The 14,879-nt window shown below is 37.9% G+C and overlaps 1 protein-coding gene across 4 annotated transcripts in view; it reads left to right on the forward strand.

The window, feature by feature from the left end:
• cadm3 (cell adhesion molecule 3) overlaps positions 1 to 14,879 on the forward strand; it is a 44,759-nt gene that overhangs the window by 17,202 nt on the left and 12,678 nt on the right. For all 4 annotated transcript variants that reach the window (XM_079451684.1, XM_079451685.1, XM_079451682.1 and 1 more), the window contains exons 3-6: positions 10,981 to 11,130; positions 13,349 to 13,501; positions 14,279 to 14,416; positions 14,489 to 14,659. In XM_079451684.1, coding sequence (XP_079307810.1) covers positions 10,981 to 11,130; positions 13,349 to 13,501; positions 14,279 to 14,416; positions 14,489 to 14,659 — 612 coding nt within the window. The remainder of the gene's footprint in view (positions 1 to 10,980; positions 11,131 to 13,348; positions 13,502 to 14,278; positions 14,417 to 14,488; positions 14,660 to 14,879) is intronic.

The following is a 14,879-nucleotide window of genomic DNA, read 5'->3' on the forward strand; positions in this document are numbered from 1 at the left end:
TTATTTTACGAGTCTTGTTCTTGTCTGATCTGTTGCGTTGTGTTAAGGTTGGCAGTATATTGTCCCACTGGAAAACCCAAATGACATCTATAATATCTTAAGGATCTAGCACACTAGCAAAGTAATTCAAACCGGTACAACATTTGATCTTCTTTGAAGCATAAGCTTCAAAGAATGATGATGTTGATAAAATGAAAGTGAACAGAGACCGATATTGTCATTCACTCTGAAAAAAAGGTACTTCACAATGCCACAGAAGAACCATTTCTAGCTGAATGTTTTTATAAAGAACATTTTTATTCTTTCTGTTGCACTAAAAAAATTCTTTTTGTGAAAAAGATAAAGAAATGGTTCTTAAAGGACCTTTGAGTAAATGTTTCTTTTAGTAATCAAAATTCGATCTTCCATGGCATTGCTTTAAAGGTTCTTTAGTATCACCTTTTTAGAGTGTTTTTTAACATTCTACCAACCATAATACATTATGTTTAATGTCAGAAATAAAATGTCAGAAATGTTTGAAATGACAAAAAACTTTTTTTCCAGAAATACAAATGGTTTGCATCTCAAATATTTGTCCTTAAAAGACAATAGAAATCTCAATAATGTCTAATTATAAAGGTCAAAAGTCACATACCAAATGTTGCAGTCAAATCAGAGATCAAAACATTTATCATAATTTTTAGAATAAACGTATGTGATAAAGTTGTCATTAGTTAAAAGCTCAATTAAGTCTCTGCAAAACCATAGAGCAAAGGATTTTTTGTTTACTCTGGTGTTTGTTTGCTCTGTCTGTAGTGTTGTGTTTGTTTGCTCTGATGTATTGTTTTGCGCTTGTTTGCTGTTTGTGTTATGTTGTTGATCACTCTGATCTGTTGAGTTGGTCCTGATTGCTCTGGTGTAGTGTGCTGTGTTTGCTCTGGTGAATTGTGCTGTCTGTTTTTCATTCTGCAGTGTATGTCCTCCCTCTCTCTCTCTCTCTCTCCCTCTCTCCCTCTCTCTCTCTCTCCTCTCTCCTCTCTCCTCTCTCCTCTCTCCTCTCTCCTCTCTCCTCTCTCCTCTCTCCTCTCTCTCTCTGGGGAGTGTCCGATAGATACCAATTACATCCACTCAGGACAAGACAGTGAGAATGAGAAAGAGGGATGGAGCAAAACGAGTGGGAGGGTATAGGAGAGTGAGTTCACAGAAAAGAGAGAGAGATGACGAGACAGACAGAGAGAAATTGGAGGAGAGAGATTCCGTCTGTGAGTGTAATAGTCTCCTGCTGTCAGGCACTAGGGAACGGGAGAGGGAAACAGAATGAAGGAGAGAAATGGTAGGGAGATTGTGGAGAAGAAAGAATACAGTGACAGAGCTAAGGAAAAGAGCGAGCGATTACTGCAAAGAGAGGGAGAGAGTCGCTTGCACTAAAAACAAAAGTCAAGAAGTGAGCTGTTTGAAGATGAAGGAATGGAGAAAGTGAGAGAGTATCTCTACATTTAAAGGTTGAACTTAGTCAAGTGTGTTTTTCACAATTCAGTTTGTACCGTGTGTGTGAGTGTGTGTGACCATGTGTGTTTCCATGACAAAAGGATACAGAGATGGCTAGCTGAATGTTTCATACTTCCTCGAGTGTTAGTTTATGTTCTGCATGCCTGTGTGTGCGTATTCTATTATTTATGAATTGAGAAGCCTATGGTGCAACCCTACTGTACAGTCCAATAATGTGTCTCTGCACTTGTGCTTTTAAATGTTGAATTTGATTTGTCTATACCTCTGATCTATCAAACACAGTAAAACTGTTTCAAAAATGTGCCGCTTTCAAAGTGACTATCAATATTTGAAAGGCTCATATTTGAGGAAAATATGATATTCTCTTCATCAAGTCATCTTACTGTAACTGTTCTCATTACACGAGTGTGTGTTCACAAACCTTACATAGAGTCTTTGTCCATTCTGACATGTATAGATAAGATAATCTTATTATTATTACCAGAAAGACTGGCAGCATGACAAGACATATCAAACTGTGATAAAAATCCAGATTATCACATAAAGATATTTTTTTAACTTTTCCTTAATACATGTACAAATATAACTGTTGTATTTGAACTTTTTTGCAGGTCTGAAAAATGCATACATCTTTTCTCTTATTTTGACCTGTTTCTCCAGTTTTTCATTTTCTGTATATTTTCAACAATATTAAAATTTTAAACTTGAGAGAAATATTGTAAGTAGTTCACAAGATGAAAACAAAAATGACAATTTTACCTAAATAAATATCTATAAATAATATATATATATATTGAAATGTTCTCTTAATTTTGCAAGCGGCTGTAAAATAAAAAATACAAATATTAAATAAATAAAAACTGACACCGGGCCATCCTTCTTATTAAAGATGGACTGTGACACTGCATCTGTCACAAAAACATCCTTATGCTTTCGGTACATCATAAATAAAAAGATGACTGCCCGATTCACATTTCGCGTATTTAGAAAATCGGGGACCGGCACCGCAACGAGATGGAAATTGTTCAGCTTTCCCGAGGGCCCACCCCGGGTCATTTGAAGAAAGAAAGAGGCGCGGCTCGCATTTTCCATGTGGTTTGAATCGGGCCTAACTGCACGTGAGCAAGAGGTAGACTATTTTTTTCACAATTAGATTGAAATCATGTAATGTGACAGTTTCTAACAAAATTATTGGGCCATCTGGACTGGCAAGTTTTTGCTTGCATTTGGCAGGTGTTAATTTTTGGATTAAAATAAAAACCTTTTGCCTTTAAAGAGGAAAACACATTATTTACGAATCACTTTCTCTGGACATTTTGTTAAGGTTGATCTGATTTAAGACAACTTAACACATAACGATGCACTCTTCAAATACCTTCTATCTTGTCTTTCTTAGTCCCTAAGCAAAGAACAGGTTTGTCTGTGCCTGTGTGGGTGAATGGGGTCACTTTGTCTTGAGGGTCAGGCTTCAGGTCAGGCTGGTTGCCCCTGGTAACCTCCCCCTGTCTGGTTGCATAGCAACTTTCCTCCTTTGTTTCAAAATGATTTAATTTATGGTTTATCTCCGTCTTCTTTCACCTCTCTCTGTCACTCCCTCTATCTGTCTTTATATCTCTCTTCCTCCCTCGGGACCCTGTTTTCTCCTCTCTGTGCTTCTATCCATCACAAGGCTCTCTGAGGATCCTGGTGTCTGTCAGTGCAAGGGAGAGAAAGACAGATAGTGTAAGAGTGAGAGAGAGAGAGAGTGCTTGAAGGTATAGTTTATTCTGCTGTGTTTGTTAGTTTTGTGAGTATGTTTATTGTGATGTTGCGGTGGCTGAAGTCAGTGTGCGTCTGTTTGCTTGATCAAGAGATCTCATATCTTCCCCTCTTTGTAATTGACCTCTTATTTCTTAAAGTGCGTTACTGGCTACAATTCACTCAATACCTGCCAAAGCTTTAAGTGCTCCTTGTCTCTGGCGGTGTCTCAAAAGCAAGCGGCTGCCTGCTTAAACAGTATTTTTGGGCATCATATGTGCATTGAAAGGTTTGAATTGAACAGAGTGACCTGCCTTTGTAGATAGGTTAGCATTTTGGGGCATCGTAGGCATAGTGGTAGTTGACAGACTAACATGTATATTTGTCCTATGGTGTGAAAAAAAACTAAGAATGAAGATAAACCACTCTTATTCTGTTTTATACGATAAATATAAATATCAATAATATAACAAAATTTAGCTTTGTCACACCACAAGAAACTATTTATTTAGTATAATTACCCATATGCAAATTTTCAGATTTAACTCTGCTATACAGACATTAAAATGTTTACATACAAAAACATAAATGTTCCAAAAAAACGTAGGTAGGTATCTATCTAGACAGCATTTTAACTTCTATATAATAAATGATTCTGTCATTTATTTACTCTTGTGTTATTCAAAACCTGTTTAGGACACAAAATGATGTTGTAACTAAAATTTTTCAAAACATCTGTTATATACAGAAGAAAGTCATACAGATTTGGAATGACGAAATTTTGGCGAATTATCCCTTTAAGAATATTTAAATAAAACCTAGACGGCATTCTGTACACCCTAATACATATATTCGAATGTTCAAAACTAGGATGCCAATGTACTGTAGCATTTTTGGGCATCGTGAGCGTTTTCAAATGTACCTGAGCTGCCTAGACAGCATTTTTCAGGAATCATTTTTAGGCAGTTTTACAAATGCAACATGCCAATAATACCCAGAAATGCTCTCTGTCTCTCTGTTTGTCTGGGTCAGTCTGTCCTTTTCCTAGCACCCCTGCCCCGTCTTTCTCTCTGGGGGGTGATGCAGTGAACTAATGATGTTTGACAAGCAGACAGAGAGAGACGCATGACCAACAACAACTGAAAAAGAGCGGGAAGGAGGAAAATGCAATACAAACATGAAGCCTGGACTTTTAGAAGGAAGCTGTCCTGGCTCATAATAGACTATTTGTCCTCTGGCATTTAATGTATTGTGTACGAATATACATTCAGATTTGGAGAGTACTGTTACAGTCATAGTCTCCGACTGACATACACAGCGAACAGAATGTACAGTGGATTGCTTGTATCATGTTTTCTAGGATAAAGTATCTTAGAGAAGAGTGTCAATGTCAACATGACCCTTGAGACTCAAGGCAGGCAAATGCTCAAACGAAACCCGATAAGAATGATTATTTTGCTTATTCTTATTCTATTACAGTTAATATTGAATCTGTTAACATTGTAAATAAAAACTAATTAGATCTAGCGTTATATTAAATCTGATTAAATACTAAATCATAAAGATCTACAAACACTGACATCTGTATTGTTTAATGTATCAGACACGTTTTTAAAGTGAAATAGGAATAAAAAGAAGATGGCGATGATGTAATGACGGACACACCCCGGGGGGCAGTTATGGGTCAGTAAAGTATGTGTGTGGGTGTGTTGGGTGTGGCAGTAATTGGGCAACAGCTGGCATTGCGTGGGGGGATGGAAAGGGTCGTGTTGACAAAATGCTTGGATGACCTACTAATGTACCGTATGCAATATAACACACAAGCGTGTGGGTAGTTGACATGACATTTGAAGCAGGGACAGAAGCGTTTAGGAGTTTGACAGGTTATACTTCTAAAACTTTCAAATCACATGTTATGCCTGGTTATACACGCACAACTATTTAATCTCCTTTTTTGAGAGACTACATTGAATAGTTGTACTATGAATAATTTATCTGATACAAATATACTGGAAAAGGCAAAAACGTGGTGAACTTATAAAAGATAGCACATCAAAACAGTGAGTATTTAAAATACAGGGTTTCTTTTAAGATGTTGGCTGACTGAAGGCAAAGTTGTTATACTGATTATACTTATTATATATAATATTAAAGTTTTCTATTCCATTCTATTATGGTTTTCACTATTATTGTAGTTTTGTTTATATTTGAATTGGGTTTTATTGTTATATTTTTAATATTATTTTTTGTAATTTGTTATCTGCTTTTGTCATTTATCATTGCTTAATATTTGCTCTGTACGTTTATTTTCGCTCAAAGTTAAAAAACATTTCAGTTAATAAGATTAGTACCTCAACCACATCTTTTGTAAATGTATTGCTCAGTCAACATTTCTAGTTATAGTTTTTCCAAATAATATTTTAGCCCTCTATTTAATTTGATTTGAATTAAGAACTATTTTTCTAGTTTTAGTTTTAATAAACGATAATAACCTTGGATGACTTATCCAACTTATTCCACGGCTACATACCAAATTCATAAAAAAGAATATTGATTTGAGTTTACATTACTTTATTATATGCAAAGAAAGAGGTCTTGTAGAGACATGATTTGCACATTGTAAGAGATTGGTTGCCAGTAACAACGGTCAAATATACAGTAAAGCAGTCATTATTCAAAAATACTTCACCTCTGAATAAAGTGATTGACAAATTAAAATCAAGTATTCTAGGCAATTCGAACTCCATAAATCAATATTGTATCCCACACACGCACGGCGCGTTTATGTATCAGTCGAGTAAATGTTTTCCAGCAGTTAGAAGATCAAACCAAAATCTTGATCAAATCTTGTACATTTACACAGTCAGACCGATCAATAAGTCAACAAGTACATCATCTGCTCCAGCTGCTGCACACACACATACACACAGCTGGACATCACAGAAAACCAATAGGACCTTTAATGTCAATCAGACGGTAATCGGGCTGAAAAACAGACATCTACATATGGTGAAAGAAGCCGAGAGCCTCACAGAGACAGAGAGAGAGAGCAGAGGGTGTAGAGGTGAGAGATTACTGGAGGGGAAATATGGAGAGACACAGAGACAGATGGAAGGAGCAGGACGAGCAAAAGAGAAGTGAAGCACATATGGAGAGAGATGAGAAAATAGGGAGATGGAGAGATGGAGGGGTTTGTTTTTGGACCGTATTTATTACACTTCAACCTGCGTTATCACCCGCATGCAAACACTCCCTCTCCTTTTCTCTCTCTGTCATTCTCTCTTTGTATTCATCTGTTTATCTGTAATCTTCAGTTTTTGTCTCTTTCAGCAGCCGCTCTTTCTGACTTTATTTCCATCCATTTCTCTTTCTCGCGTCTGTGTGAGGACGGTGTAAACTATGTTGCTTTAAATATAGGCTGGGTGCTTTCTACACAATCACACATTTCTGCGCGTGTATGTGTGTTTGAGTGTTTGAGAGAGAGAGAGAGAGAGAGAGAGAGAGAGATGCAATGAAGAATGAGGCTGTCTGGGTGTGTTTAAATCAACGGTTTTGTGTGTTTGGTCCAAGGCAGTGGTTCTTATGGGTCATGCCCCAAAAATGGGCCACTGGTCTGTTCTGATCAAGGTTTGGCCGGTTAGCACGGCTTGTTAACCCCTGCTGTGGGCTTAAGCTACACCTTCTGGACTCAACAGCATCGTTCTCTATTGACAGCCATTCAACATTAATGTGTGTAATACGCACAAAATATATGGCCAACATTTTTGTATTGTTTTACACATGTACATTTTTAGAAATGTTTGCTCTGCTCATGCTAGTCGCTTAGCAATGGCTGTGCACAATTTTGTGGTTGCATCAGTCAATTAGCACATTGTTATTTTCTGAGGCTTTCGGCTAATTATGTAATTGTAATTTTTATGATAGCAAGTAAATTGGCTTTCATTTTTAAAGGGAAGTAAAATGCTTTTGTTGTTGACATCAAAGTGCATCCAGTCACACCTTTTGTTCTGTTAGGGTGCAACATTTGTTGCTGACTGTCAGCAGTTACAACATTGTAGTTTTTGTGGTTTTATTATTAGCTTCCTTGAGCATGACACAAAAAATTACATTTGTTTGCTTTTATAAGTTATGTTGGCGGTGGCACTGCTATATCTTGGGTCACCCTTATCTTTTGACATAGGAGTATGGTTTATTGTGAGAGGTCCCTTACTCCAAGAAACTATATTTACCTATCTATTTTGACTGTCGGAATATAAAATAATTTCAAAACTATTTTAAAATATATAGAATGATACATTGTTGATATATTACACTATTTCAATATACTGAATATTACATAATTAAGAGACTATTGACAAATACTTTCAGTTTTTCTGAATTTACTATTTGTAGTTGTGTTTATGTAAAAAAAAAACTTTTGTTTCATTCTGTGTACTAATAATATTTCATCCAAATTCCAAATTAAAATATAGTTTCTATTTGTCTTTATTTACAGAAAATGAAAACTGGAGAAAATAAGTTCATATTCACTTTTAAGCAATACAACAGTAATATTTACACATGTATTTAAGAAAAGTTCAAAAATATTTTTTATATGATAACCTTGATTTTGGTCTTTTCATGCTGTCAGTGTTTCACATTGCAGTTTGATTACTTTTTCACTCCTAAGGTTTGATTTGTTGAAATTAACTGACAGAAATGGCCACGATATCTGTAGAAACGCTAATAAAATGAAAATGTACAATCTCTTAATTTGTTCCACAGCTGTATATTGAAAAATCTAAGCATTGTTTTCAATATATGGGAATGTAATATTTAATATATTGCATTATATTTTCTAGTATATTCTCCTATATTTTTGTTTCGTAAGGTGTGGCAGAGAGATGTACACAAAAGGCCTGTAAACTCACAAATGACAACTCTGTACACATCATGTCCTTCCAAACCTGAATGACTTGAGACATTTCTCAACATGTTGAATATTTATGATCAGAAATCCTGATGTGTGGGGGAAACCCAGAGGACAAATGCACAAGAGCTCTGTTGATCGTCACATGGAACAAAACAATACCGGATCAGAAAGCTAGCTGACAGAAGTATAACTACCGTAGTTTTCACTTCAACAAACCCTTTTCTTTATTCTGTCAATTTACTGTCAAAAGCATTACAAACACTAACATTGCAATTATGAATAATTTCAATAAAAACCAGGCGTGGAATGTGGAAGTGACGGTAGTCTTTGGAGTCCGAGTGTTCGGATGCTTTAAGGTGAAACAGAACAAATAGGTCCAGTTGAGCCAGTAGACTATATCGGGTGATCATGTCAGCAGCTATTTCTTTTACAAAACTGTATTAATATAATTTTTTAATTACTGTGAAGATAAAAATACCACAATTTTTGAGTTGCAATACAATTATATCTAGTGCTGTGCCACCTTAAATGCTTTAGGTGACGCTGCTTGAGCAATTTCTCCACGATGAATAATATTTTAAAAATGACATAGAAATGTAATATGTTTAGATTTGTATTGAACACATATATAATAAACAAAGCTTAAAGCGCAATAATAAATAAATCATTCTGAAGTTTCCTGAAGATTTCCTGTATTCACAGTCAGGACTCTCTGTTGGTGTGTGGTGCGCTGTCTTCGTCACATCAAGATGCACTACACATTATAGGAGCAAAAGGATCTAGGTCTAGGATCTAGGATTTTTTCTCCTCATGTTTGTTGTCTCACCGTTTAAAACTTTAATGTGGCCGCAGCATTCGACAGGTGTGGAAGAATACAGTGATGACATAATTCTTATTTTTGGATGAACTCTCCCTTTATGGATAAACTTTCGTTTTTGAGCACTTTTACAGCATCAATAAGTCAGTTGATGACATGACGATCACAGTTGTTTAGCAAATCTTTGCAGACACAGGTGCTTAAAACACTGATGACAAATCTGTCTGTCGATGATCGCACACCTGCAGAGCAAGGGCTAGCGTTGCTTACATCATTTTCAATCTGGTTGCTAGGAGACATCTTTGTTAAATATCGATAAATTGTGACGCTGACAGTATTGTTGCCATTTTGTTTCCCCACGCGTCATTGTTCAATATCATGTTTCACACAGAAATCCACATTACATATAAAATGGGTTGTACCGTAAAAGTGGTTTCATGTTGACTTGAACGGGTCAGATGAGATTAATTGAATAATATTTATGACTCAATTATTCATTCTGTCTCCACACAGTACTCCATTCACTCCAGCGATTAGAGCCAAGTGTCCTGACATACCCGCTTAAATGGATCAGATGCCATTTTGAGAGACTCACTAAGTGCCCCCTGCAGCAGTTGTCCACTGTACATCGAACACGCGTGTGACCCTCTAATCGCTTATTAACTGCTCAAGCGGCTCTAATTGGTTGCCAATATGCAGTCAGCACTGTGTGCATTGAAGCTAAAGGCTAATTTTAGCGTATTATCCATTGACATACATTTTTCTAACTCTAATTTATGCGCTTTCTTGGTTTACAGTATGTGTACGTTTTTACTCACAGGCACAAACGTAGCCAGATGTTCTGTGATGGTGAGACACAGCCTTTTCTCAGCCCTTATGCTCATGCTCCCTTATTAAAAGCAGCTTCTTGTTAAAGCCTTTTAGACTAATCGGGCTGGTTTCGGCCTTCACGACGCACCTGCATCTGGCCTACATAATGGCCCGCGGAAAACCAGCAAAGCATCAGTACAGAATTAGGCCGGTGTTTAGCCTGAATGGGTTCGATCAACAAAAGCAAGTATGTGCTATATCGCAGCAGTGGCCCAGCTCTCAGCCAGTATCGGCCCGGCAATTGGAAAAGTTGTCCCAGCATATGTCTGAATGTGCTGCCAATTGTTTCATTTCTTTGAGTACAGTGTCTGGCTCTGAATCAAATATATTTTTCAGTATTCCAGTATTCAGTAAACATTAGCTTTCCAAGCGGCCATTTGCCCAGGATTCAGAGAGTGTTGCCCAGGATTTATCCAGCTCTGGTCAGCATTAAAAAGGTCATCGATTATAACCTAAGTGGTAATTATTGGGTAAAGTGGAGCACGGGCAGCTCTGGGCGAAATTATCATACCGCACGAGTCACGCCGATGTTACATCTGGCCTTTACTCGCACACACACACACACACGGCTCCGAAATAATGAGTTAGCTTGTCATCTGTCAGATGCCTGAAGGCCTATACACGTGTTTCTCTCAACGGTGAACCCCAAAACGCATGAACAACAGAATTTCATCCCGAGGAACATTAAGCAAACACAACAATACATATTTTTCCAATTAAAGTTTCTCTGTGGTCACATGCTGCACGGTATGTTTTTACTCTCAAGCCCAATTTACACCTGCTATTTATATCTGCCATTTTAAATCCTTGTCCCTGTGATCAGATCACTCAGAAAGGATGGTAAACCCAGGTGCAAATGAGGTATTGGATATACGTCTGTCATCGGCGTGTTGTATTAATTGTCATTTGTAATGGAAACCCCCCTCTTTTTCACTTCATTTTCTTTAGTGCCCTTAGCTGATGACACAGACTTTGCCGAGATTACTCTGCCATCTTAGTTTTTTCAATGCAAATTACACAGCAATACTCTCAAGTGATGGTGATGGTGATGATAGGGACGAGCTATCTAATTTACACCTGAGGCGCTCTCTCTCTCTCACTCGTATTTTCTCCCTGATTCTAATGACATCTCATCTTTCTTCTTCCTGTTGGCCAGATGATGACCCCTTTCAGCCGGTGACCCAAGATGAGACTGTGTCAGTGGGCGGGACCGTGACACTGACCTGCAGCGTGAAGGAAAACGATAACTCCTCCCTCCAGTGGTCAAACACGGCCCAGCAGACCCTGTACTTCGGAGAGAAGAGAGGTGAGTTTGTTGACTTAAAGGAACAGTCCCCCCCGAAAACTCTGTCATGCTTCAACCTAATGTAGTCCGGTCGTTTACATTTTATTTGACCCTAAACAACCTGTTAATTAACGTAATAACATGATAAAAACATGTGGACAGTGCAGGGAATTCATTTTCATTCAACAGAGGGTTCTGCAGAGCTCGCACTCAATTAACAAAAACAAAAAGCGACATCTGTGACACCCTTCTAAAACATTAATAACATTAATATCACCCTAAAAACAAACAGGTGGCTCTGTGATAGCGAGAAGTGAGCCGATGGAGACAGTGAGAGAACAGAGGAGTGACCTGATTATGGAGGAAAACAAAAGAATGATATGAGGGCAGAAAGCAGAGGAGAAAGCGGAAAGATGAAAACAGTCTACTGAATGAGAAGCATGAAAAGCGCAGTCAGACGAGAGAGAGACAGAGAGAGAGACAGAGAGAGAGACAGAGAGAGAGACAGAGAGAGAGACAGAGAGAGAGACAGAGAGAGAGAGACAGAGAGAGAGAGACAGAGAGAGAGAGACAGAGAGAGAGAGACAGAGAGAGAGAGACAGAGAGAGAGACAGAGAGAGAGACAGAGAGAGAGAGCGAGAGAGAGAGAGAGAGAGAGAGAGCGAGAGAGAGCGAGAGAGAGCGAGAGAGACAGAGAGAGAGAGAGAGAGGGAGAGAGAGAGACAGAGAGAGAGAGAGACAGAGAGAGAGAGAGACAGAGAGAGAGAGAGACAGAGAGAGAGAGAGACAGAGAGACAGAGAGAGAGACAGAGAGAGAGAGAGAGAGAGAGACAGAGAGAGAGAGAGACAGAGAGAGAGACAGAGAGAGTAAAAGGAGAACTGGATAGGAAAGATACACATCTTATATACAGAGATAACAAACAAATGAGTTTAGTGGAATGACGGATGGAGGGATGAGCGAAGAGAGAGATAAAAGGAGGAATGATAAAGGAGTAGAGTACACATGAAAGAGCAGGACGGAGGACAGAGGAACAGCAGCTGATGAAGACAAATTAAGTGCCCTTCATCTGCTGATAAACCATGAAGACAAAGCACACACATACAGTACACACACATATTTACCAACTGTAAATTTGCATAAGCGACAAATTATGCTTCTATTTAAGGATTTTCTTTAGCTTTTCATGTTGTATGTTTTATTTTAAGATATTCATTATGAAAGACTGTGAGAGAGAAAGGATACAGAGTTACAAATTGCATACAATTTAGTGTTATTCATTTGAAAGGTCTAGTGTATGTAATATAATGGCGGTAATTTAATAGTGGTGAGGTTGGGAATTTTGCAACCAACGGCTCACTCCACCCCTACCTTTCGAAGCACTACTGTTGCTGACACAGGACTAAGATGTCGTCACGTTTTCGCTTCTTTTCCAAAGGAGATAAAGTTTTTTACCAAACGCGCTCTGTGTAGCAGTTTGACCATTTAGGGCTACTGTAGAAACAACATGGAGAATTCCATGTAGATAGAAATAACTCATTCTAAGGTAATAAAAACATAAAACTTCATTATGGAGACATAGATTAGATTAGATTAGATTAGATTCAACTTTATTGTCATTACACATATACAAGTACAGTGTAACGAAATGTAGTTTAACATAGTTATTGTATTGCATTTCTGACAATAGATCCTGCACAAAAATTATTGGACCTTTAAAGGGACAGTTCACACAAAAATGAACTTTCATCCTTTATTGCACTCATGTCATTCCAAACCTGTATGACTTTCTACTGAAGAAGATATTTTGAAAAACGTTGGTAACCAAACAACACTGGCCTCTATTGACTTCCATTGTATGAACAGAAAACCACTGAGACCGTTCTCGAAATGTATAAGAAAGTTATACAGGTTTTAAATAACTTAAGTGGAAATAAGTGGCGAGAGAGATTATTTTATGAAACGGGTGAACTTTGCTTTGCATGGCCATCGGTAGCATCCATTTGGAACCATATATTGATGTATTTACATTTTAATGATGCTTACAGTGCAAAGGCCTATTAAATCATTTAATATTGATTCACAGAGTCATATATGTGTGTATTCTACCTAAAGCATATTTAACCTATTACATTAGAAAGCTCATAAAATATTTCACTGCAAGACACTTGACTACAAAATGTGCTGTGTCCCCTTTAAATGTTTTTTTTGCATTTCTCTTATCTTCTGTTTCTCTTTTAGCCCTGAGAGATAACCGTATCCAGTTGGTGAAGTCCACAGGCTCAGAGCTAATAATCACCATCTCAGAAGTTCAGTTGTCAGATGATGGAGAGTACACCTGTTCAATCTTTACCATGCCTGTACGAACGGCACGGGCCAGCGTAACTGTACTCGGTACGTGTTTTTCTATCATTATTTCTCAGAGTGGTAGGTACAACTAGCGCTTGCTTTAATTCTGCACAGGAAACTACTTATTTGACCTATCAACCTGCACTTATCTATATACAGTTCATCATTTTTATTTGGACTTTTATGGCTCTTTGGATTTCTTTATTCTGATTGGTCAATCGCAGTATTTTGCCATCAGATCATGTTGTCCCTGCTAAGCAATTTCCTGCTCAGCTGTGCTGGTTTCATGTATCTCGTATCACTCTGTAGTCTCTTTCTTCTCGCATATTAAAATGATTTCAACTACTTAAATCAATATTTCATGTCTGTTTATTTCTTTGTTTGGTAAGTAGCTGGGTACCGGGGTCCTCATTACCCTGTCAGGTTTTATTTGCGATAATGGCCGGTTTACTGTACACTGTCTTCTGTATGTTATACATTCGTCCTTTATTTCAATATACTAGCAAATAAAGTGTAAGATGTTGCACAGGTCTCTTGAGCAGTTCATTCGGTTAATCTGATAATGTGCCTTTAAATTTTAATGCAGAAAATGTTTCTTTTCATAGGACCACAGGGTTTTAGTATCTTTTTGGGTTAGGCCGTGACGTTGTGCTTCTCTAGAAGTTTATGAGAGAAACTTGCAACCAATAGGCTTTTTCCTTCAACAGACACAAAATCTAGGCAGGTCTACTACGTAGTTGTTATTGATAGTAAACCAGTTTTTTTGGGACCTTATATTAATTTTGTTTCATTCTCTATCATCCTGCCCCTTCACTGTCTCAGGTGTCCCAGGTAAGCCGGTGATAACAGGCTTTGAAGATGCTGTTCACGAGGGCAGCAAAGTTACTCTCACTTGCACAAGTTCGGGCAGCAAACCTCCTGCCAAACTCCACTGGTACAGAGATCAAGAAGAGCTACAAGGTAAATATACTGTTCATATTTAATACCAAACTATAAAGGCTCGGTTTTCACATGTGTTTAATGTGTCTGTAGGACGCCCTGATATTGTGGAGTCCAACCCTTATGAACCCACCTACACAGTGACTAGCGAGCTCACGCTCACTGTCTCCAGAGACGATAATGACGCCCTGATCGCCTGCGCCGTGGATCACCCTTCCATCGCAAACGGAGACAAAAATACAGAGCAACCTCTAAGGGTCTTGTGTAAGACACACGTGTGCAAAATGTGCCAGAACGCACGTACCTTCATTTGTTATGAATAGCTTGAACTTTTTAATCATCAGATTCTAAACGAAAGGAGAAAATAATGATGCCTTCATTTGTTTAAAGACATGCACTGCCATCTTTTATGTGCTATGAAAGCTTTTTATGGAATATCCAGTAAAAATAACTACATTGTCATACATGCAATTAATAAGACATG

Source organism: Barbatula barbatula (assembly GCF_947034865.1).
Source record: "Barbatula barbatula genome assembly, chromosome: 3".
Taxonomy (NCBI): Eukaryota; Metazoa; Chordata; class Actinopteri; order Cypriniformes; family Nemacheilidae; genus Barbatula; species Barbatula barbatula.